This window comes from Salvelinus namaycush, chromosome 16, assembly GCF_016432855.1.
Source record: "Salvelinus namaycush isolate Seneca chromosome 16, SaNama_1.0, whole genome shotgun sequence".
Taxonomy (NCBI): Eukaryota; Metazoa; Chordata; class Actinopteri; order Salmoniformes; family Salmonidae; genus Salvelinus; species Salvelinus namaycush.
In genome coordinates, this window is record NC_052322.1 from 27,437,573 (window position 1) to 27,459,343 (window position 21,771).

Sequence of the window (21,771 nt, forward strand, 5' to 3'; positions counted from 1 at the left end):
GGAAGCAGTGGAGAGAGATCCTACACAAAGGAGGGCAGAATGGACAGCCAGGAAACAGCATTGTGAGTGTGTGTGTGCTCTGATAGTTAAGTAGAGAGAGAGCAGAGAGGGTCTGACTGGGTGTGTATGTCAATGTGTGTGTGCCCGTGAATGCGTGCGTGTACATGTGTGCCGCTCAGTGATCACATGTATCCTGGTGATGATTGGGATTGACAGGAGATTCAGATACAAGACAGCTACAGTACCAGTCAAAAGTTTGGACACATCTACTCATTCACGGGTTTTTCTTTATTTTTACTATTTTCTACATTTTAGAATAATAGTGAAGACATCAAAACTATGAAATAACACATACATCTAAATATATTTTATATTTGAGATTGTTCAAAGTAACCACCCGTTGCCTTGATGACAGCTTTGCACACTCTTGGCATTCTCTCAACCAGCCTCATGAGGTAGTCACCTGGAATGAATTTCAATTAACAGGTCTGCCTTGTTAAAAGTTAATTTGTGGAATTTCTTTCCTTCTTAATGCGTTTGAGCCAATCAGTTCTGTTGTGACAAGGTAGGGGTGGTATACAGAAGATAGCCCTATTTGATAAACGACCAAGTCTATATTATGGCAAGCACAACTCAAATAAGCAAAGAGAAACAACAGTCCATCATTACTTTAAGACATGAAGGTCAGTCAATCTGGAAAATGTCAAGAACTTTGAAAGTTTCTTCAAGTGCAGTCGCAAAAACCATCAAGCACTATGATGAAACTGCTCTCATGAGGCCTGCCACAGGATAGGAAGACCCAGAGTTACCTCTGCTGCAGAGGATAAGTTCATTAGAGTTACCAGCCTCAGAAATTGCAGCCCAAACAATAAATGCTTCAGAGTTCAAGTAACAGACACATCTCAACATCAACTGTTCAGAGGAGACTGCGAGAATCAGGCCTTCATGGTCGAATTGCTGCAAAGAAACCACTACTAAAGGACACCAATAAGAAGAAGATACTTGCTTGTTCCAAGAAACACGAGCAATGGACATTAGACCGGTGGAAATCTGTCCTTTGTTGAGTCCAAATTTGTGATTTTTGGTTCCAACCGCCGTGTCTTTGTGAGACGCAGAGTAGGTGAACGGATGATCTCCTCATGCGTGGTTCCCACCGTGAAGCATGGAGGAGGAGGTGTGATGGTGTGGAGGTGCTTTGCTGGTCACACTGTCGTGATTTATTTAGAATTCAAGGCACATTTAACAAACATGGCTACCACAACGATACGCCATCCCATCTAGTTTGCACTTAGTGGGACTATCATTTGTTTTTCAACAGGACAATGACCAAACACACCTCCAGGCTGTTTAAGGGCTATTTGACCAAGAAGGAGAGTGATGGAGTGCTGCATCAGATGACCTGGCCTCCACAATCACTCGACCTCAACCAAATTGAGATGGTTTGGGATGAGTTGTATCGCAGAGTGAAGGAAAAGCAGCAAAACAAGTGCTCAGCATATGTGGGAACTCCTTCAAGACTGTTGGAAAAGCATTCCAGGTGAAGCTAGTTGAGAGAATGCCAAGAGTGTGCAAAGCTGTCATCAAGCCACATTTGTTTAACACTTTTATGATTACTACATGATTCCATATGTTTTATTTCATAGTTTTGATGTCTTCACTATTATTCTACAATGTAGAAAATAGTAAAAATAAAGAAAAACCCTGAAATGAGTAGGTGTGTCCAAACTTTTGACTGGTACTGTATGTCAAGGAGTGAAACATTCACAAAATTAGGTGTCCAATGACATGTTCATACAGTAAGACAGGCCTGCAGGTACTGAGGAGCAGGCTTTATTGTCCACCCAACCAGGAATAGATAGTGGGGGTGATGAGAGGAGGAGGTGACCAGAGGAGGCTACCACGACAGGCAGCCCTCAAGCAGCACAAAATAGGTGAGAGAAAGAGACAGAGTGAGAGTGAGAGAGAGACCCAACCCCGTGATTAACATTAGAGGAAGGCACAGAAGAGAAGAGAACACATCTCTGGTGTTAACAGCGTTCCTACAGACAGCACCTCGTTAACAGGAGCCATGTTCTGAGATAACACTCATGGATCCGTAAAACTATACAAGCGCATGCATCTTTTCAGAGTTCTTCTCTTACTAATAATATTGACAATGGCACTAGGCTATAATCCACACAGTAGCCAACACATAGAGCTCACTGTAGGCCTACTAGAACATGCAATCGTTCCATTGAAGGCCTGCTTCATAGAAAAGGGGACTGAAAGGGAATGGAGAGAGACAAAAGAGGGGAGGCTGCCCCTATTGTGTTGAGCCTGTGATGGAGATGTGTCTGAGCTTTGTCACTTGTAATCTGGGAGGCTGGGGCAGGCAGAGGCAGGGTAGGTGGCTGGGCTGACTGGCTGCTGAATGGGGGAGGGGAGGTGGTGCTGATGGGGTGGGGGGGGGGGGGGGGGGGGGTGGGGGGCGGCTGGTTATCGATACTGGCGCAGGAGGAGGAGGAGTCAGGAGTGGCCCATTATTTGGCCGTGAAGGACTGCACAAAGACTCTCCACTTCTCAGCTTCTCTGGGCTAATAGCCGATGGGGGTTTTCTAGCCTTATGAATAACAATAGGAAGGGGACTGAGGTAGCTAGCACTAACATAGCCACACACTGCTGGAAACAAAGGAAAGTATGATTAGGCTATGCTCTGGGTCTAAACCTGTATAAACACAACAACAAACAACCTATTTTGTTCCAACCAAGCCTTTCCTACCTTCCTTAAAATCACTGATGTAGTAAAAGCAAAGAGTGAAGCTCATATCGGTGAGTGTAATTCTCCCATGTCCGAGGGTTCACCCTTGAAAGAGGTGTTTAGTATTCACTGTGTGAGCCAGCATGTTATTCAGTGGTGGCCACAGGGCGCTGTGTCGTGCCCATTATTTTGGTCCTCAACGGTCCATTAACAGCAGCCCACTCTGATAGCACCTTTACAGCCTACAGCCAGCACCTTCCTCCCTGAACTACAGATTATTAACACTTTATGGCCTGCTGTAAAACTGCATGATCACAATCAAGACGTAGATCTGGTCTGTGCTTTAGCTAGCTAAAGTTTTAATGTTACACAGACCAACACAACGATAAAGTAGATGCAAGCAAACTCAATTTAAAAGAAAAGTTAGCTGTGTCATTCTTGTTTTTGTGGTTGTGTGTGTTGTTTCATGAGGGGGGATAGCAACATACAGCACCAGAGGAGAGGAGAACTGTCTGTCTGTCTGTGTGTGTGTGTGACCTTCTGACCTTTGTTCTCATTGTGTTTAATGCTCTCTTGTACAAGATGGAGGCAGTACCAGCCACTGAGCTTCGTTCTGAGAGTTAAGTGCTGGCACTCTGTAGCTGCGTGCTCTTCCCCCTCCCAATCACACACACACAGCCAAGATTACAGCATGCTGCTGGCGTCTCCTATCTTCCTTTTACACCAGGCGAAGGACGTTTCATAAAACACACACACATAAAACCCCCACAGCCACCCAGTCCCCAGTCCCAACCTGTTCTCTACCCCTACAAACCCCCACCAACCCTCCTCCTCCTCTGTGTTACACGGTCGAGTTCAAGGCCAACCACCAGCATTATCTTGTTTTTCTGAAGCTTGTTTTCAGTACAAATACTACTCCAAAAGATGTTTAACAATAAGCAGAGGAGCATCTCTGTAGACACTCACTAACAATAGTTACACAATCATTAGGCCTTCAAAATGCTGGATGTTGAAAGCAGAGACATAAGGGATTAACACTTGGTCCTGTACTTGTGTCATGCCAGCCAGACACTCAGAGCGTCAAAACCATTATTCACATGTTTCCAATGTATACGTGCAATTTCTCCACATTGTCCATAAACATTGCTCTCTAAGTTTGCCATCATCTTGGGCAAGATGTCTTTAAGTAGTTTAATTGACAATAGATAAGCAAACACATAGCATCACAGACATATAATACTGATATTACACTGCACACTAACTTTATTTAGACCTATGTCTGTGACTGAGCTCTAAGCAAGAGAAAAACAGGAGACAACTATTAACACAAAGCCTAAAGAGTGTCTGACCGGAGCAGGAAAGGGAGGGGACTGTGTGTGTACAGCCGGACTGTATAGCTAACTTTGTGACTGAGTTTGTTGTTTCTCAATATGCATATTACTATGCTCTGAGCATGCGAATTGGAGCAGGAAACGGTCAGAGTATGAGTCCAAATCAAAGTATGTGAAATGAAGCACGGAGGGCAGTTCTCAGATGTGTACTTCGTTTGTACACATTTTGAACCATTGATGCATGCTTCAACTGAAATATTCCCAGGACTGTTGACGTAATGATGTAACCACGTAAAAAACGATGCAAAATGTATTGAAACCAATGGTGGCTGGTTTTGAGCTGAAGCGAGAGAAAATGAACTCTGACTTGGAAATGAAAAATTGCCCACACATCTAATATGTTACCTGACAGTTCTATCTGGTGCAGACACACAAAGACTGAAAACAACCACCCACAAAACAAACCCAACAGAAAACAGGCTACCTAAATATGGTTCCCAATCAGAGGCAGCTGTCAATCGTTGTCCCTGATTGGGAACCATACTTAGGTAGCCTGTTTTCTGTTGGGTTTTGTGGGTGGTTGTTTTCAGTCTTTGTGTGTCTGCACCAGATAGAACTGTTTCGGGTTTCACTTTGTTGTTTTTGTATTTTGAGTTGTTCACTTCATTAAATAAGATGAACAATTACCACGCTGCGCATTGGTCCTCTGATCCTTCAAACTTCTCCTCCTCAGACGAGGAGGAAGACGACAGCCGTTACACTGACCTACACACAATACCCCATAATGTCAAAGTGGAATTATGTTTATCAACATTTTTAAACAAATTAATAAAAAATTAAAAGCTGAAATGTTTTGAGTCAAAATGTATTCAACCTCTTTGTTATGGCAAGCCAAACTAGGTTCAGGAGTAAAAAAATTCTTAACAAGTCACATAATAAGTTGCATGGACTGTGCAATAAATGTTTAAAATCATTTTTGACTGACTACCTCATCTCTTTACCCCACATATAAAATTAGCTGTAAGGTCCCTCAGTCGAGCAGTGAATTTCAAACACAGATTCAACCGAAAACCAGGGAGGTTTTCCAATGCCTCGCAAAGAAGGGTACCTATTGATAGATGGGTATACATTTTTAAAAAGCAGACATTGAATATCCCTTTGAGCATGGTGAAGTTATTAATTACACTTTGGATGCTGTATCAATACACCCAGTCACTACAAAGACACAAACGTCTTTCCTAACTCAGTTGCTGGAGAGGAAGGAAACCGCTCAGGGATTTCACCATGAGGCCAATGGTGACTTTAAAACAGTTAAAGTGTAATTGCTGTGATAGGAGAAAACTGAGGATGGATCAACAACATTGTAGTTACTCCACAATAATAACCTAATTGACAGAGTGAAAAGAAGGAAGCCTGTACAGAATAAAAATATTCCAAAACATGCATCCTGTTTGCAACAAGGCACTAAAGTAATACTGCAAAATATATGGCAAAGCAATTAACTTTTGTCCTGAATACAGTGTTATGTTTGGGGCAAATCCAATACAACACATTACGGAGTACTACTCTCCATATTTTCAAGCATAGTGGTGGTTGCATCATGTTATGGGTATACTTGTAATCGTTGAGGATAGGGGAGTTTTTCAGGATTAAAAAGAAATGGAACTAAGCACAGACAAAAATCCTAGAGGACAGCCTGGTTCACTCTGCTTTTCACCAGACACTGGGAGATTAATTCACGTTTCAGCAGGACATTAACCTAAAACACAAGGCCAAATATACACTGGAGCTGCTTACCAAGAAGACAGTGAATGTTCCTGAGTGTCCGAGTTACAGTTTTGACTTAAAATTTACTTGAAAATCTTTGGCAAGCCCTGAAAATGGTTGTCTAGCAATGATTACCAACCAATTGAACAAAGCTTGAAGAATTTTGAAAAGAATAATAAGAAATGTTACACAATCCATTTGTGTATCCAGAAAGACTCACAGCTGTAATGGCTGCCAAAAGTGGTTCTACAAAGTATTGACTCAGGGGTGAGAATACTTATGTAAATTAAATATTTCTGTATTCCATTTTCAACACATTTGCAAACATTTCTAAAAACATGTTTTCACTTGGTCATTTTAGGATATTGTGTGTAGTTGCTGTAACACAACAAAATGTGGAATAAGTCAAGGGGTATGAATACTTTCTCAAGGCACTGTAGCTAGCTGCTAACTATGAAGTTACAAGCTTGCGTTTGCTTTATGTAGTTCTCATGTTGTCTGTATTGGTCAAAGGAAATGCAGTAGCACTGGAGTGGGTAGTGCTTCTCAAATGCATTCTGTACAACCTCATCCTCACAAGAACGTACTCAAGAGGACGTCCTCGGAGAACGGTAGTATTGGGAAACACCCTCAGTGTCTCAGGTTAGCCTAGCCTAGCGCAGTACATAGTGTACAGAGTCACATCCATCAATCATCTGGGAGTGCCTGTCCCTGGAGCAGGCAGACTAAAGCTCACACACTCCCCAGCCCCATGCAGCCCCAGCCCTGACTCCCCCTCCATCCTCCCGCCATCAGCCAGCCCAACACAGCAAGGCAATATCCTCAAGGCTGGAAGGGACATAAAAGAGTGGGGTTGAGGGTTAGGAGAATGAGAAAATGGAGTTGACCCATGAATGTAAAAATCATAAAACACTGTCAGGGTCAGAAAACTGTGTACAGTGTAAATTATAACCTCAGGGTTGGTCAAAATGGGAGCTGGTAGCTTACACTTTCACTCCCTCTTCTGGCAGTAATCCATTTTAGGTACGAATAGCCAAGTGGAAGTGGCCATGTTGGGATTAGCTTGGGAAAACCAAAGGATTTGGAAATTTTACCTGTTCAGCCTATAATTGTGCCTGATATTAATGATACTGTATTTCTGATGACAAAGGACATTAGCCTGGTTAGTAAGCACTATGTTGACTAAGTCGTCATGTGGCAGCATCTCTCCTCAGCAGTGCCCAGTCCCAGTGCCACCTCAGGCCCAGCCAGGCCCTGCCCTGTCTACCTTGCCTCCCTCCATGGCCAGCCCAGTGAGTTCAGCACAGCACTGCGCCACACTGCACAACTCTCTCTCCCGTAGTCCTTCCCCTCCTCCAGTATCAGGCTGTGGCTGTGTGAGTGACTGGAGTGTAGGATACTGTGGGCCAGGGCTAGAGCCTGAGTTGGAGAGCTTTATCTGATCTCATTACCCTCCAACAAAAGCCCAAAGCCCACAGAGAGGGCAGCAGGCAGTGGATCAGGCAGCAGCACTGCAGGGGAGGGGGTGGTGGCGGGGGGTCCCAGAAGGTTGGGTAAGGGAAACATGCAGACTAGAGCTCCTTTACAGGAGACAAACAGGAAAAGCATGGCGAGAGAGAAAGGAAGAGAGGAGAAAGCACTAGGGTCTACTTCCAGAGAGCATTGTTCTGCTCTGTGTGTTATTAGGGAAAGCTAAAATAATTGTTCTGTTAGTTTAGGCTATACAAAATGACATAGACGAAACGATTTCTAACACTAATATTTGAATTGATGAGATGTATTTGATTATTCAGGGATCAAGGGAAAGTGCAGTATGCAAAGTGTAAATATATCTATGAGACCAAGTTAACCTTCAGGCCTATGGAGGGCTTGTCATGGTTCCTCCCAACTTCACCTTGCACAGACTTTGACCTAGCTGTGTGTATGTACGAGAGGGTGTTACGCTAGATGATGATCTGAAGCCGGGGCTGTGGGGCAGGTGGTGGGATGCTTTTAACCCTTCTGTCCACGTCCATAGGAGGTGTAGTAGGCCTAACCTGGCAGCTGGGTTCCTGAGTGATCTCATTTTATCCCTCTCTTGGAAACATCTGTCTCATCTTGTCAGCTCTGGATCTACTCTGCCGTCGTTCCCATTCCCCACTGTGGAAGGATAGGATGTACACCATCATTGGGCAATGTTAAGACTGACAAACACAATAGAATATCTCCATTAGTGCAGGTAGGTAGACCTGGTCACTCACTGCACTTTATTGTACAATACTGTTGTAATACACTGTACTGTACTACACTGTACAGCACTGCACTGATTGTTACTTGCGGAATAAGAACATGCAGGTGGTGCACTGTAAATAATATTTAATATTCAATAATTATAACTTAATTAGACGTTATTACACATTAGGCCACTTCATTACAACTGCCCTGCACTGTATTGTATGTACTGCAGGTAGAAGCTTAACGTCTAGCCATAACATCTTTGACTCTAGTCAAACATAGCAAGCTTAGTTGTGTGAAACGGACAGCTATTTCACACAAACCCAATGATGGCTATGAAAGGGTGCTGAACTGCTCTGAACCCTTCTGTTGTTGTTGCCTGCTGAGGCTAAAGGAGTTGTCGCAATACCTCTGGTCACTGGATGCTGCTGAGGAACCACCTTGTAGAAAAACAAACACACTTCGTCGCTCCATCCTTATCTGATCTGAGCCGTCCAATTGTGTATCGGGTGTTGGGCGCGGGCTGAACCAGGAGTGACTGATTTCAGAATTTTTGGATTTATGGGGCAACCTTTACGCCAGTTCTCTGAAATGCACCCTTCTACCCTCCCATAAAACAATAAGAGACATGGGTGGGGAGTGATCCCAAGGTCTTAAAAAACACACACTCTCAGGCAGCACACACACCTTGTACTCAGCCAGGGAATGAGACTGGTTTTCTGTGAAGAGCTTAGTAGTTAGCAAGCAGGGGGAGGAAAGCAGATGGAGGTCTCCAACCTCTCTATCCTCATGGCCTCCTGTGCAGCCAGCCGGATGGATTCACAACATTCTGAGGCAGCATCCAGCTAGTCACTACTACCTCATTAAGACCAGGTTGAGACGCTGGTCCTGCTTAAAGTCAGCTACCTAATTGCAGTTTCCCAGAGAAAAACACTGATTATAAATATGCCAACAGGCATGCTCTCAATCACAGCTGGTATTCATTCCTATAAACAAAACAAATTGTTACCTGTCTCTCTCCCTGCGAGTGAGCTTTTGGTTGTAATAATTAATTTACTTGCCTTATTATTTTTGTGTGTGTCGTGGGGGGGGGGGGGGGTGTAGCCCTAGCTCAGCGGAAAGCCTTCTTCCTCTGCACAAACACAACTAGTGGTAGTCATGCTCCCACAACACTCCCATGATCACACACATTTATGGTTGTTGGCCTCTCTCAGGAGCCTGTGAAATTGGGGGAAGGTGGAGGTGTAGTCAAACTGGACAAAATAACAGCATACTCCTCCTATCCTGGTCATCACCTATAATTCATCTGGAGAGGATTTTATCTTCACTCTGCAGCCTCCCTCTCGTGCGTGCGTGGAATCCGAGCCCCAAATCCCCGAGATGAACTTGGCAAACACACTCACAATCAAATAGAACACACTGTGAAATGTCATATGTTAATGACGCTGAATATTTAATAGTATTTCCATTAGGTTATCACATTATTATCGGCATCATTTTTAGCCCCTCCCCTTACTTGCATTGGAGCCCCGTGCACTGTGGTGCTGCCTATGTGGGAAATCAGCTCTGACGCAGTAGTAGAAATACTGGTTTCATCCCATATGGCACCCTACTCCATAAACTCTTGTCCAAGGTAGTGCACTATATAGGGAATATGGGGCCATTTGGGACATATCCACTGTTCTTCTCAACCTAATAGAGGCAGGTTTATTCTGAAGGCCTCCTAGCCTGCGTCTGTCTTTAGCCCAGTACTACGGTCAGGGACAGACAGTTATTGAGGTATCATCTAATTTCCCCAATAATACATACTGTGTTCTTCTGTTAGCTTCTTTCGATACTGATGTGAAGAAGTCTGTGGGGCTTATAACAAGTATTAGCTAGGTCTGATTAGGTCTGGTCCCATTAGAGTGTTTTGAAGCAGCAGTGGTACACTACCTAAACTGTTTAAAACAGTATATTCCAGCCGTCCATACAATATTTTGCCACGGGCCTTCCCAGCTCATTACGCTGACTATTAGATAATGCAGCATTGCCATTCTCATCTATTTATTTTGTTTAACAGTTGACCTGGATCGCGTAGCTCGAGGTGAGGCAGGTCAAAGTCACCCTGCCATTTTCAACTGGCCTACTTTCAGTGACTTCAAACACCTTAGGCCATGTGTGCCACTGGGCTAGAGGCTGCAGCAGTGTAGTGGTTGTATTCTGGTCTGCTCTCTCTGCCTCCAGGGAGGGAAGCAGGGACCTAGACACTGTGCGGTCATCTCTACACATTTCTGGCTGCACTGTGAGCTCTGACCATGAGGGTTTTTATAACAAAACATAACAGTGCGTGTCACATGCGCTGAACGTGCACTAGCAGGACGTGTACACGGTTTATGGAAATGTAGGGAAATTACTCAGCCTGTCAGATGGTTTCTAAACCCTACAGCCAGTTTTCCCTTGCATTGTGTGTGTGTGTGTGTGTGTGTGTGTGTGTGTGTGTGTGTGTGTGTGTGTGTGTGTGTGTGTGTGTGTGTGTGTGTGTGTGTGTGTGTGTGTGTGTGTGTTCAAAGCTAGTCATAGTTTTACACGCATGGACCATGTGGTCCGAGTCCCCAGTCATCATATAGCATAGTGTTTCCCACCACCTTCCCTATATGGTACAGTCCTCCACTTTACTGTGGGAAATCACAGTAGCTAGCTGAACGAGTACAGCAGTACTCCGTCATTCATGTAAGAATCCAAAGCAGGAAACACACACAGAAACAAACCGACAACTTCCTAAATCACTTGTAATGGGTTCGTTACTAAGAATGTCAACCCAAGTACAGAGTAATCCGCCTGGATGACATGTCTGATTGCCTGAGCCTTGTGGGCCCTTTCTCTCTGGTCTCTGGTGAGGGGGAAGTGCCTAGCGCCTACTACAGAGTCGTACATCTTGTTGTCACAGACACTTGCCCAATGACCCTTCCAGTCACATCTCCAGTGAGAGCTCCTCGAGGGGACACTCCACAGCTCAGCCAGCTACCTGAGGAGCCTCTCAGGCTGGGGAGGTCAGTGCATCAGGAGCCCCACTTGGTTCCCTCTGGAGCCCCAGTGCAATCATAGCCACTCTTTGTCATGTTTTATCTTTGATCTTCATGTCTTGTCCCTGTGCTTCCCTCTGCTGGTCTTATTAGGTTCTTTCCCTCTTTCTCTCTCTATCGTTCCGTTCCTGCTCCCAGCTGTTTCTCATTCTCCTAACGACCTCATTTACTCTTTCACACCTGTCCCCTATTTTGCCCTCTGATTAGAGTCCCTATTTCTCCCTCTGTTTTCCGCTTCTGCCTGGTCGGATTCTTGTTTGATGTTTGCTGTTCCTGTGTCCTTGTTCCGCCCTGTCGTGTTCTTTGCCTTCTTCAGATGCTGCGTGTGAGCAGGTGTCTATGTCAGCTACGGCCAGTGCCTTCCTGAAGCGACCTGCAGTCTGTGGTCGCGTCTCCAGTCGTTCCTCTCTATTGACGAGAGGATTTGACCATTGATAATATCCAGGAGAATCATTATTTGTTTATTACTGGAATAAAGACTCTGTTACTATTACGTCGCTTTTGGGTCCTCATTCATCAGCATAACAGAAGAATCCGACCAAGATGGACCCAGCGACTATGGATTCTCTCAACACTGCCGTCGAGTTCCAGGGAGCAATGCTCGGCAGACACGAGCAGGAATTGTTTGCTGCTCGTCATGCCGTTGAGACCCTGGCCGCTCAGGTCTCCGATCTCTCTGGACAGTTTCAGAGTCTTCATCTCGTGCCACCAGCTACTTCCTGGTCTTCCGAGTCTCCGGAACCTAGGGTTAATAACCCACCATGTTACTCTGGGCAGCCCACTGAGTGTCGCTCCTTTCTCACCCAGTGTGATATTGTGTTCTCTCTCCAGCCCAACACGTACTCAAGAGAGAGAGCTCGGATCGCTTACGTCATATCACTCCTTACTGGTCGGGCTCGGGAGTGGGGCACAGCTATCTGGGAGGCAAGGGCTGAGTGTTCTAACGATTATCAGAACTTTAAAGAGGAGATGATACGGGTTTTTGATCGTTCAGTTTTTGGGAAGGAGGCTTCCAGGGCCCTGGCTTCCCTATGTCAAGGTGATCGATCCATAACGGATTACTCTATAGAGTTTCGCACTCTTGCTGCCTCCAGTGACTGGAACGAGCCGGCGTTGCTCGCTCGTTTTCTGGAGGGACTTCACGCTGAGGTTAAGGATGAGATTCTCTCCCGGGAGGTTCCTTCCAGTGTGGACTCTTTGATTGCACTCGCCATCCGCATAGAACGACGGGTAGATCTTCGTCACCGAGCTCGTGGAAGAGAGCTCGCGTTAACGGTGTTTCCCCTCTCCGCATCTCAACCATCTCCTCCCACCGGCTCAGAGACTGAGCCCATGCAGCTGGGAGGTATTCGCATCTCGACTAAGGAGAGGGAACGGAGAATCACCAACCGCCTTTGCCTCTATTGCGGTTCTGCGGGACATTTTGTCATGTCATGTCCAGTAAAAGCCAGAGCTCATCAGTAAGCGGAGGGCTACTGGTGAGCGCTACTACTCCTGTCTCTCCATCAAGATCCTGTACTACCTTGTCGGTCCATCTACGCTGGACCGGTTCAGCTGCTTCCTGCAGTGCCTTGATAGACTCTGGGGCTGAGGGTTGTTTTATGGACGAAGCATGGGCTCGGAAACATGACATTCCTCTCAGACAGTTAGGGAAGCCCACGCCCATGTTCGCCTTAGATGGTAGTCTTCTCCCCAGTATCAGATGTGAGACACTACCTTTAACCCTCACAGTATCTGGTAACCACAGTGAGACCATTTCCTTTTTGATTTTTCGTTCACCTTTTACACCTGTTGTTTTGGGTCATCCCTGGCTAGTATGTCATAATCCTTCTATTGATTGGTCTAGTAATTCTATCCTATCCTGGAACGTTTCTTGTCATGTGAAGTGTTTAATGTCTGCTATTCCTCCTGTGTCTTCTGTCCCCTCTACTCAGGAGGAACCTGGTGATTTGACAGGAGTGCCGGAGGAATATCATGATCTGCGCACGGTCTTCAGTCGGTCCAGAGCCAGCTCCCTTCCTCCTCACCGGTCGTATGATTGTTGTATTGATCTCCTTCCGGGGACCACTCCCCCTCGGGGTAGACTATACTCTCTGTCGGCTCCCGAACGTAAGGCTCTCGAGGATTATCTGTCTGTTTCTCTCAACGCCGGTACCGTGGTGCCTTCTTCCTCTCCCGCCGGAGCGGGATTTTTCTTTGTTAAGAAGAAGGACGGTACTCTGCGCCCCTGCGTGGATTATCGAGGGCTGAATGACATAACGGTTAAGAATCGTTATCCGCTTCCCCTTATGTCGTCAGCCTTCGAGATTTTGCAGGGAGCCAGGTTCTTTACTAAGTTGGACCTTCGTAACGCTTACCATCTCGTACGCATCAGAGAGGGGGACGAGTGGAAAACGGCGTTTAACACTCCGTTAGGGCATTTTGAATACCGGGTTCTGCCGTTCGGTCTCGCTAATGCTCCAGCTGTCTTTCAGGCATTAGTTAATGATGTTCTGAGAGACATGCTGAACATTTTTGTTTTCGTTTACCTTGACGATATCCTGATTTTTTCACCGTCACTCGAGATTCATGTTCAGCACGTTCGACGTGTACTCCAGCGCCTTTTAGAGAATTGTCTCTACGTGAAGGCTGAGAAGTGCGCCTTTCATGTCTCCTCTGTCACATTTCTCGGTTCTGTTATTTCCGCTGAAGGCATTCAGATGGATCCCGCTAAGGTCCAGGCAGTCAGCGATTGGCCCGTTCCTAAGTCACGTGTCGAGTTGCAGCGCTTTCTTGGTTTCGCTAATTTCTATCGGCGTTTCATTCGTAATTTCGGTCAAGTGGCTGCCCCTCTCACAGCTCTGACTTCTGTCAAGACTTGCTTTAAGTGGTCCGGTTCCGCCCAGGGAGCTTTTGATCTCCTCAAGAAGCGTTTTACATCCGCCCCTATCCTTGTTACTCCTGACGTCACTAAACAATTCATTGTCGAGGTTGACGCTTCAGAGGTGGGCGTGGGAGCCATTCTGTCTCAGCGCTTCCAGTCTGACGATAAGGTCCATCCTTGCGCTTACTTTTCTCATCGCCTGTCGCCATCGGAACGCAACTATGATGTGGGTAACCGCGAACTGCTCGCCATCCGCTTAGCCATAGGCGAATGGCGACAGTGGTTGGAGGGGGCGACCGTTCCTTTTGTCGTTTGGACTGACCATAAGAACCTTGAGTACATCCGTTCTGCCAAACGACTTAATGCACGTCAGGCTCGTTGGGCGTTGTTTTTCGCTCGTTTCGAGTTCGTGATTTCCTATCGTCCGGGAAATAAGAACACCAAGCCTGATGCCTTATCCCGTCTCTTTAGTTCTTCTGTGGCTTCTACCGACCCCGAGGGGATTCTCCCTGAAGGGCGTGTTGTCGGGTTGACTGTCTGGGGAATTGAGAGACAGGTAAAGCAAGCACTCACTCACACTGCGTCGCCGCGCGCTTGTCCTAGTAACCTTCTGTTCGTTCCTGTCTCTACTCGTCTGGCTGTTCTTCAGTGGGCTCACTCTGCCAAGTTAGCTGGCCATCCCGGCGTTCGGGGTACGCTTGCTTCTATTCGCCAGCGGTTTTGGTGGCCTACTCAGGAGCGGGACACGCGCCGTTTCGTGGCTGCTTGTTCGGACTGCGCGCAGACTAAGTCAGGTAACTCTCCTCCTGCCGGTCGTCTCAGACCGCTTCCCATTCCTTCTCGACCATGGTCTCACATCGCCTTAGACTTTATTACCGGTCTGCCTTCGTCTGCGGGGAAGACTGTGATTCTTACGGTTATCGATAGGTTCTCTAAGGCGGCACATTTCATTCCCCTCGCTAAGCTTCCTTCCGCTAAGGAGACGGCACAAATCATCATTGAGAATGTGTTCAGAATTCATGGCCTCCCGTTAGACGCCGTTTCAGACAGAGGTCCGCAATTCACGTCACAGTTTTGGAGGGAGTTCTGTCGTTTGATTGGTGCTTCTGTCAGTCTCTCTTCCGGGTTTCATCCCCAGTCTAACGGTCAAGCAGAAAGGGCCAATCAGTCGATTGGTCGCATATTACGCAGCCTTTCGTTTCGAAACCCTGCGTCTTGGGCAGAACAGCTCCCCTGGGCTGAGTACGCTCACAACTCGCTTCCTTCGTCTGCTACCGGGCTATCTCCGTTTCAGAGTAGTCTTGGGTACCAGCCTCCTCTGTTCTCGTCCCAGCTCGCCGAGTCCAGCGTTCCCTCCGCTCAGGCTTTTGTCCAACGTTGTGAGCGCACCTGGAGGAGGGTCAGGTCTGCACTTTGCCGTTACAGGGCGCAGACTGTGAGAGCCGCCAATAGACGTAGGATTAGGAGTCCTAGGTATTGTCGCGGTCAGAGAGTGTGGCTTTCCACTCGTAACCTTCCCCTTACGACAGCTTCTCGCAAGTTGACTCCGCGGTTCATTGGTCCGTTCCGTGTCTCTCAGGTTGTCAATCCTGTCGCTGTGCGACTGCTTCTTCCGCGACATCTTCGTCGCGTCCACCCTGTCTTCCATGTCTCTTGTGTCAAGCCTTTTCTTCGCGCCCCCGTTCGTCTTCCCTCCCCCCCCCCCGTCCTTGTCGAGGGCGCTCCTATTTACAAGGTACGAAAGATCATGGACATGCGTTCTCGGGGACGTGGTCACCAGTACTTAGTGGATTGGGAGGGTTACGGTCCTGAGGAGAGGAGTTGGGTTCCATCTCGGGACGTGCTGGACCGTTCGTTGATTGATGATTTCCTTCGTTGCCGCCAGGGTTCCTCCTCGAGTGCGCCAGGAGGCGCTCGGTGAGTGGGGGGGTACTGTCATGTTTTATCTTTGATCTTCATGTCTTGTCCCTGTGCTTCCCTCTGCTGGTCTTATTAGGTTCTTTCCCTCTTTCTCTCTCTATCGTTCCGTTCCTGCTCCCAGCTGTTTCTCATTCTCCTAACGACCTCATTTACTCTTTCACACCTGTCCCCTATTTTGCCCTCTGATTAGAGTCCCTATTTCTCCCTCTGTTTTCCGCTTCTGCCTGGTCGGATTCTTGTTTGATGTTTGCTGTTCCTGTGTCCTTGTTCCGCCCTGTCGTGTTCTTTGCCTTCTTCAGATGCTGCGTGTGAGCAGGTGTCTATGTCAGCTACGGCCAGTGCCTTCCTGAAGCGACCTGCAGTCTGTGGTCGCGTCTCCAGTCGTTCCTCTCTATTGACGAGAGGATTTGACCATTGATAATATCCAGGAGAATCATTATTTGTTTATTACTGGAATAAAGACTCTGTTACTATTACGTCGCTTTTGGGTCCTCATTCATCAGCATAACACTCTTAAGCACTGGGCCTAAGAATCTCTTGTGGGGCGCTCCTGGAATATGTCACAACCCTGAGTCAAAGTGTGACCCCCCCCCCCCCCCCCCCCCCCCCCCCCCCCACCTCAGAGAACAGATAAATGGGATGGATGGGGGAGGAACCAGTCCGTTCAAAATAGACAGCGAGGAGCAAGGTTTACTCCCTCCGGCAAATCATTCCCAGTGACATAGCTAGCAAGTCAAGGTCGCCTATCAAAGTTCTCTATTGGAGGGCAATATTGGAGGTTCCCATAAACATCTCATATTCTCAGACAGGAAACGTTAGGCTATAAGCTACAACACAAATGGCTCGCTAACAACAAGCCTTTCTGTATTGACGTTTCGACTTATTGAAGAATAGCAGATAAGATTCTTGTCTCCTTAAGTTAGAGAAGGAGAGAGCACGGCTGGCGGTGTTCTCCGCTGTTAGCTATTTGATTTATTAGCTTATTTTCAGCGGTGCGTCCATCCGCCATGTGCAATGCTGCTCCCAGGTCCCATCTGCTACTGGTTGCTGCTGCCGGGCTAAAGAGGCAGCGAGCAGACATGTAATGATGGCTCTCTCTGGGAACATTACCTGCACATTTACCTGACAGCAGCAGCAGGCAAAGCCATGTCAATCACCACAGCCAAGCTGTTTCTCCTCAGCCCGCTGAAAGATGGAGTCAGGGAAAAACACCATGGTGCTCAGTAAAACACGCTGGTACTTCTATTAAGGGGCAAATGTTTCACTGCTCAGTACCACTCACACTGGCTGTTACAGAGTGTGGATTAGAATACATTAACCTTTTGTCATGTCTCCACACAGAGTTCAAGGTGAACTGGTGGTGGTGGTGGTGGCTTAACCTGTCCCAGGAGGCCTTCTCTAGCTGGTCTAGAGGACCTTACAAGGCTCCCTGCCCCTCTTTTCCCAGCTCTATCCATATCTCCATCCAACCCCCTCCGTTCACCCCCTTCCTCACTGGTATGGGAACAGTAGCCCTTCCCCCGCACCGGAAGCAGGGAGAGAGCAGAATGGTGATCGAAATTGATTCCAACATCTTCTCTCGCTTCACCCTGGCCTTTCCACTCCACTCTCATCAAAATCCAAAGAGCTTTATCTCTACCAGCCTAACTAACACACTGACTAACTTAGTGTGAGGAGTGCATGTTGTTGTGGGTACAGTGTTGAACAGCTAATTGTACTGTATCTTTATAGCAGCTGTACACAAATCCCTTTCTTCAAAGTTCTCAGTTTCCCCCACCAACCACACCTATGAGGGATTTCATTTCAATAAAAGAGAGAGAGCTGAGAGGGGAGATCAGAGGAGAGAGAGGGAGTCAGAGAGATGGGTAAGAGTCTGAAGAAAGGGGATACCGATGAGTGTGTTGTGCTCACACACAGAGAGAGAGAGAGAGAGAGAGAGAGAGAGAGAGAGAGAGAGAGAGAGAGAGAGAGAGAGAGCGAGCGAGCGAGAGAGCGAGAGAGAGAGAGGAGAAAGAAAGCAGCAATAATAGCTCTTTCTTACCGTCCTCCTCCTTAATGTGTGCGTTCTGTGGGCTGTGCATTCTCTCTCTGCGGTTCGGGGGACTCAGGTCTGAAGCAGGGCCGTGATCAGCTGATATCCATGTGGGGTCGCTCATATCAAAGTCCTCACTGCTCACTGAAGTCTCATCCTGACAGAAAAAGACAGGGAGAGGGCGAAAGAGAGAAAGAGTGGGGAGAGATTGTCATGTCATTCCATGGACAGCTAAGACAGGTGGAAGAGGGAGAAAATAAAGAGATTGGAAGATATCAGACGTTACATGTGACGGATCGGACCTCAGACATCAGAGAGGTTGCCAAAAGAGGTGGACTGAGGCTCCCTGTCTGTGTCAGGAGACTACCTAAATGGACTACTGACGGAGTGGATGACACCTTGCAGTAAGAAAATGAATGCATGTCTGGACTGCTGAGCGTTATGTTGTAAATAAATCAAACAACATAACCGCCAACAATTTACTATTATGAGTATGAGACTATGGACAAAATTCAAAGGCAGCCTGTCGTTGCACATTTGCAATACGGCAAAGTGATACGCATCAGTCATTACAGTAGCTCTCCCTTTTTAGTCACTGCATTAAGGCAAAGAGCACAGCAGACCGAGGACTACAGACGAAATACAATAACAACTCCATCTACCAGGTCCAGAAGCCTTTAGCAGCAGGCCTATACACCATGCATACGGAGCGTTAGATTAATTAAGCATTAGAAGTCCAGCTGAGGCTCCATGACCGGAGCCAAACCAAGGCCAAAAACCAACCAGCCTAATGACACCATAAGGGTTAAGGCCCCTATCTTAATTTCCATATCAGAGATGATTCTACATTCAATCTACATTCATTCCAATCCTGTTAGTTTGACTTGTGTCAGTGAGGCTCCTCTGGTTGCAGCACAGAGCAAAGAGGATCTGAGAGCCCGGCACTCCCACTAATGAGGTCCAGAGTGCTGCAGATAGCTGCCTTTCAGGCAACACAATAGACAGACAGTCAAGATACAGCCTTCCCCTCCAACAGACCCATCCACTGCACTTTAGAACTTGTTATGAAGTCTTTCACTTGCAGTATGAGCGTGTACAAGCACTTATAGTCTCACACATCCGCAACACACATGTGCACACATCATATATCATTCACACACACACACACACACACACACGACCATAAACACACACCATGTATCATGCACACACAACCGTACACACACATCATATATCATGCACACACAACCGTACACACACATCATATATCATGCACACATCCGTACTAGGGTTGCAAAGGGTCTGTCACGCCCTGATCTGTTTCACCTGTCCTCGTTAGTCTCCACCCCCTCCAGGTGTCGCTTGTTTTCCTCAATGTATTTATCCCTGTGTTTCCTGTCTCTCTGTGCCAGTGTATTTATCCCTGTGTTTCCTGTCTCTCTGTGCCAGTGTATTTATCCCTGTGTTTCCTGTCTCTCTGTGACAGTGTATTTATCCCTGTGTTTCCTGTCTCTCTGTGACAGTTCGTCTTGTATGTTTCCAAGTCAACCAGCGTTTTTCCCGTTCTCATGCTTTTTGCATTTGCCTTTTTCTTGTCCTCCCGGTTTTGACCCTTGCCTGTTTCTGGACTTTGTACCCGCCTGCCTGACCATTCTGCCTGCCTTGACCACAATCCTGTCTGCCACTCTGTATCTCCTGGACTCTGATCTGGTTTTGACCTTTTTTGCCTGTCCACGACCATTCTATTGCCTACCCTTTGGATTAATAAACACACAATTACAGGTTTCTGGTAACCACAGTGAGACCATACAGTTCCTCCTCATTGCATCTCCCCATGTTCCGGTTGTTTTGGGATTTTCCTGGCTACAAAAACACAATCCTGTGATTGACTGGACCTCAAGCTCCATCCTGGGTTGGAGCCCTTTTTGCCATTCCCACTGCCTTCAAGCAGCACAGCTGTCCCCAAGTCATCCTCCTCAGGGTGTTAGCAAGACTGTGGATGTCTCTGCTATTCCTACTGAATACCATGACCTCCTGGAAGTGTTCTGTAAGGCACGTGCTACTTCCCTTCCCCCGCACCATCCTTATAATTGTGCCATTGACGTACTCCCAGGCACTACACCACCTCGGAGTCGGTTAAATTCTCTGGCCGGACCAGAGACCAAAGCTATGGAGGAGTACATAGAGGAGTCTCTGGCCACTGGGTCCGTCCGTCCTTCTGCATCTCCTGCCAGCGCAGGGTTTTTCTTTGTGGAGAAGAAGGACAAGACCCGTCGCCCGCGCATTGATTACCGGGGACTTAACGATATCACTGTCAAAAATCGTTACTCCCTACCTCTCCTCTCCTCGGCGTTTGAATCTCTCCAGGGGGCTACCATGTTTTCAAAGTCGGACCTTCGGAATGCCTACCACCTGGTTCGGATACGTGAGGGGGATGAGTGGAAAACAGCCTTCAACACAGCCAGTGGACATTATGAGTACCATGTCATGCCATTTGGGCTCACCAACTCGCTGTTTTCCAGGCTTTGGTCAATGATGTGCTTCGGGACATGCTAAACCGGTTTGTGTTCGTCTACCTGGACGACATCCTGCTTTTTCCCCCCGATCTGCCCAAGAACATGTACTCCATGTCAGACAGGTCCTTCAGCGCCTCCTGGAAAACCAATTGTTCGTGAAAGCCGAGAAGTGTGAGTTCCACCGCTCTACTATCACCTTTCTGGGATATGTCATTGCTGATGGAAATGTTCAGATGGATCCTGGAAAGGTGAAAGCAGTGGTGCATGCAGTTGAGGCCAAACGTCCAGGGTGCAGTTGCAACGGTTTAATGGGGTGTGCAACCTTCTACCGCCGTTTCATTCGGGATTACAGCACCCAGCACCCTGTACCCGCCTGCCTGACCATTCTGCCTGCTTGACCACGGCCTGTCTGCCACTCTGTACCTCCTGGACTCTGATCTGGTTTTGACCTTTTTGCCTGTCCACGACCATTCTCTTGCCTACCCCTTTGGATTAATAAACATTGTAAGACTCCAACCATCTGCCTCTTGTGTCTGCATTTGGGTCTCACCTTGTGCCTTGATAGGGTCGGAAACTTTCCGGGAAATTTCCGGAAATTTTCCATGGGAAGTTAAGCCCTGGAATTTGGGGAATTTGCATAAATTAATTTAAAAAAGTTAGCTTATAACAGTGAACCTTGTTTGTGGGATACACATAAGGCAATGCTAGGTCGTGTGGCATATTTTGGTTAAACTATCCCCATATTCAATGGAATTGCAACCCTCTGTATGCAGTGTCCTGAAGAACCTGGAGACAGTCGCAGGAATGCATAATAGTTTTCTTTTATTAAGCCCAAATTACGGCATGCCATGTAAAGGCACAGGGACGAAGACCAAACAAACATGTAACAAAACACAGGTTTGAAAACCAAAACAAAAGAGCAAGGAGTACCTCGAATAAATCACACGCGCACAATGATTAATGCACGGGACGAGACGTGTAATCATCTGTGCAATCCACAACGGCACGAAAGCCCAAAACATGCAGCACAGGTACTCACACACACCAACGGACATTGTAACACAAATCGACAGCACCATGGTGAACAAAGGGCACATATATACAAATACCTTCAGTGGAAATAGGGGCCAGGTGTGCGCAATGAAAGTTCCAGAGGGATCCGTGACACACAGTGCATTCTTCCATCACATGCACCGCTGATTCTCAAGATCTTGCACACCAGTGAGATGCTATTGAGCCCACACTACTACACTGTCTGAACCAAGGACTTCATGCTTTCTGGTAAGTTTTGATTACAATACTGGGAGGGTGAATATATTTTATATG

The 21,771-nt window shown here is 47.0% G+C and overlaps 1 protein-coding gene across 1 annotated transcript in view; it reads right to left on the minus strand.

The window, feature by feature from the left end:
• LOC120060738 (nucleolar protein 4-like) overlaps nt 1–18,079 on the minus strand; it is a 69,106-nt gene extending 51,027 nt beyond the window's left edge. The window contains exon 1 of the mRNA XM_039010147.1: nt 17,939–18,079. Coding sequence (XP_038866075.1) covers nt 17,939–18,053 — 115 coding nt within the window. The 5' untranslated portion in view covers nt 18,054–18,079. The remainder of the gene's footprint in view (nt 1–17,938) is intronic.
• Between the last annotated feature and the right edge of the window lie 3,692 nt (nt 18,080–21,771).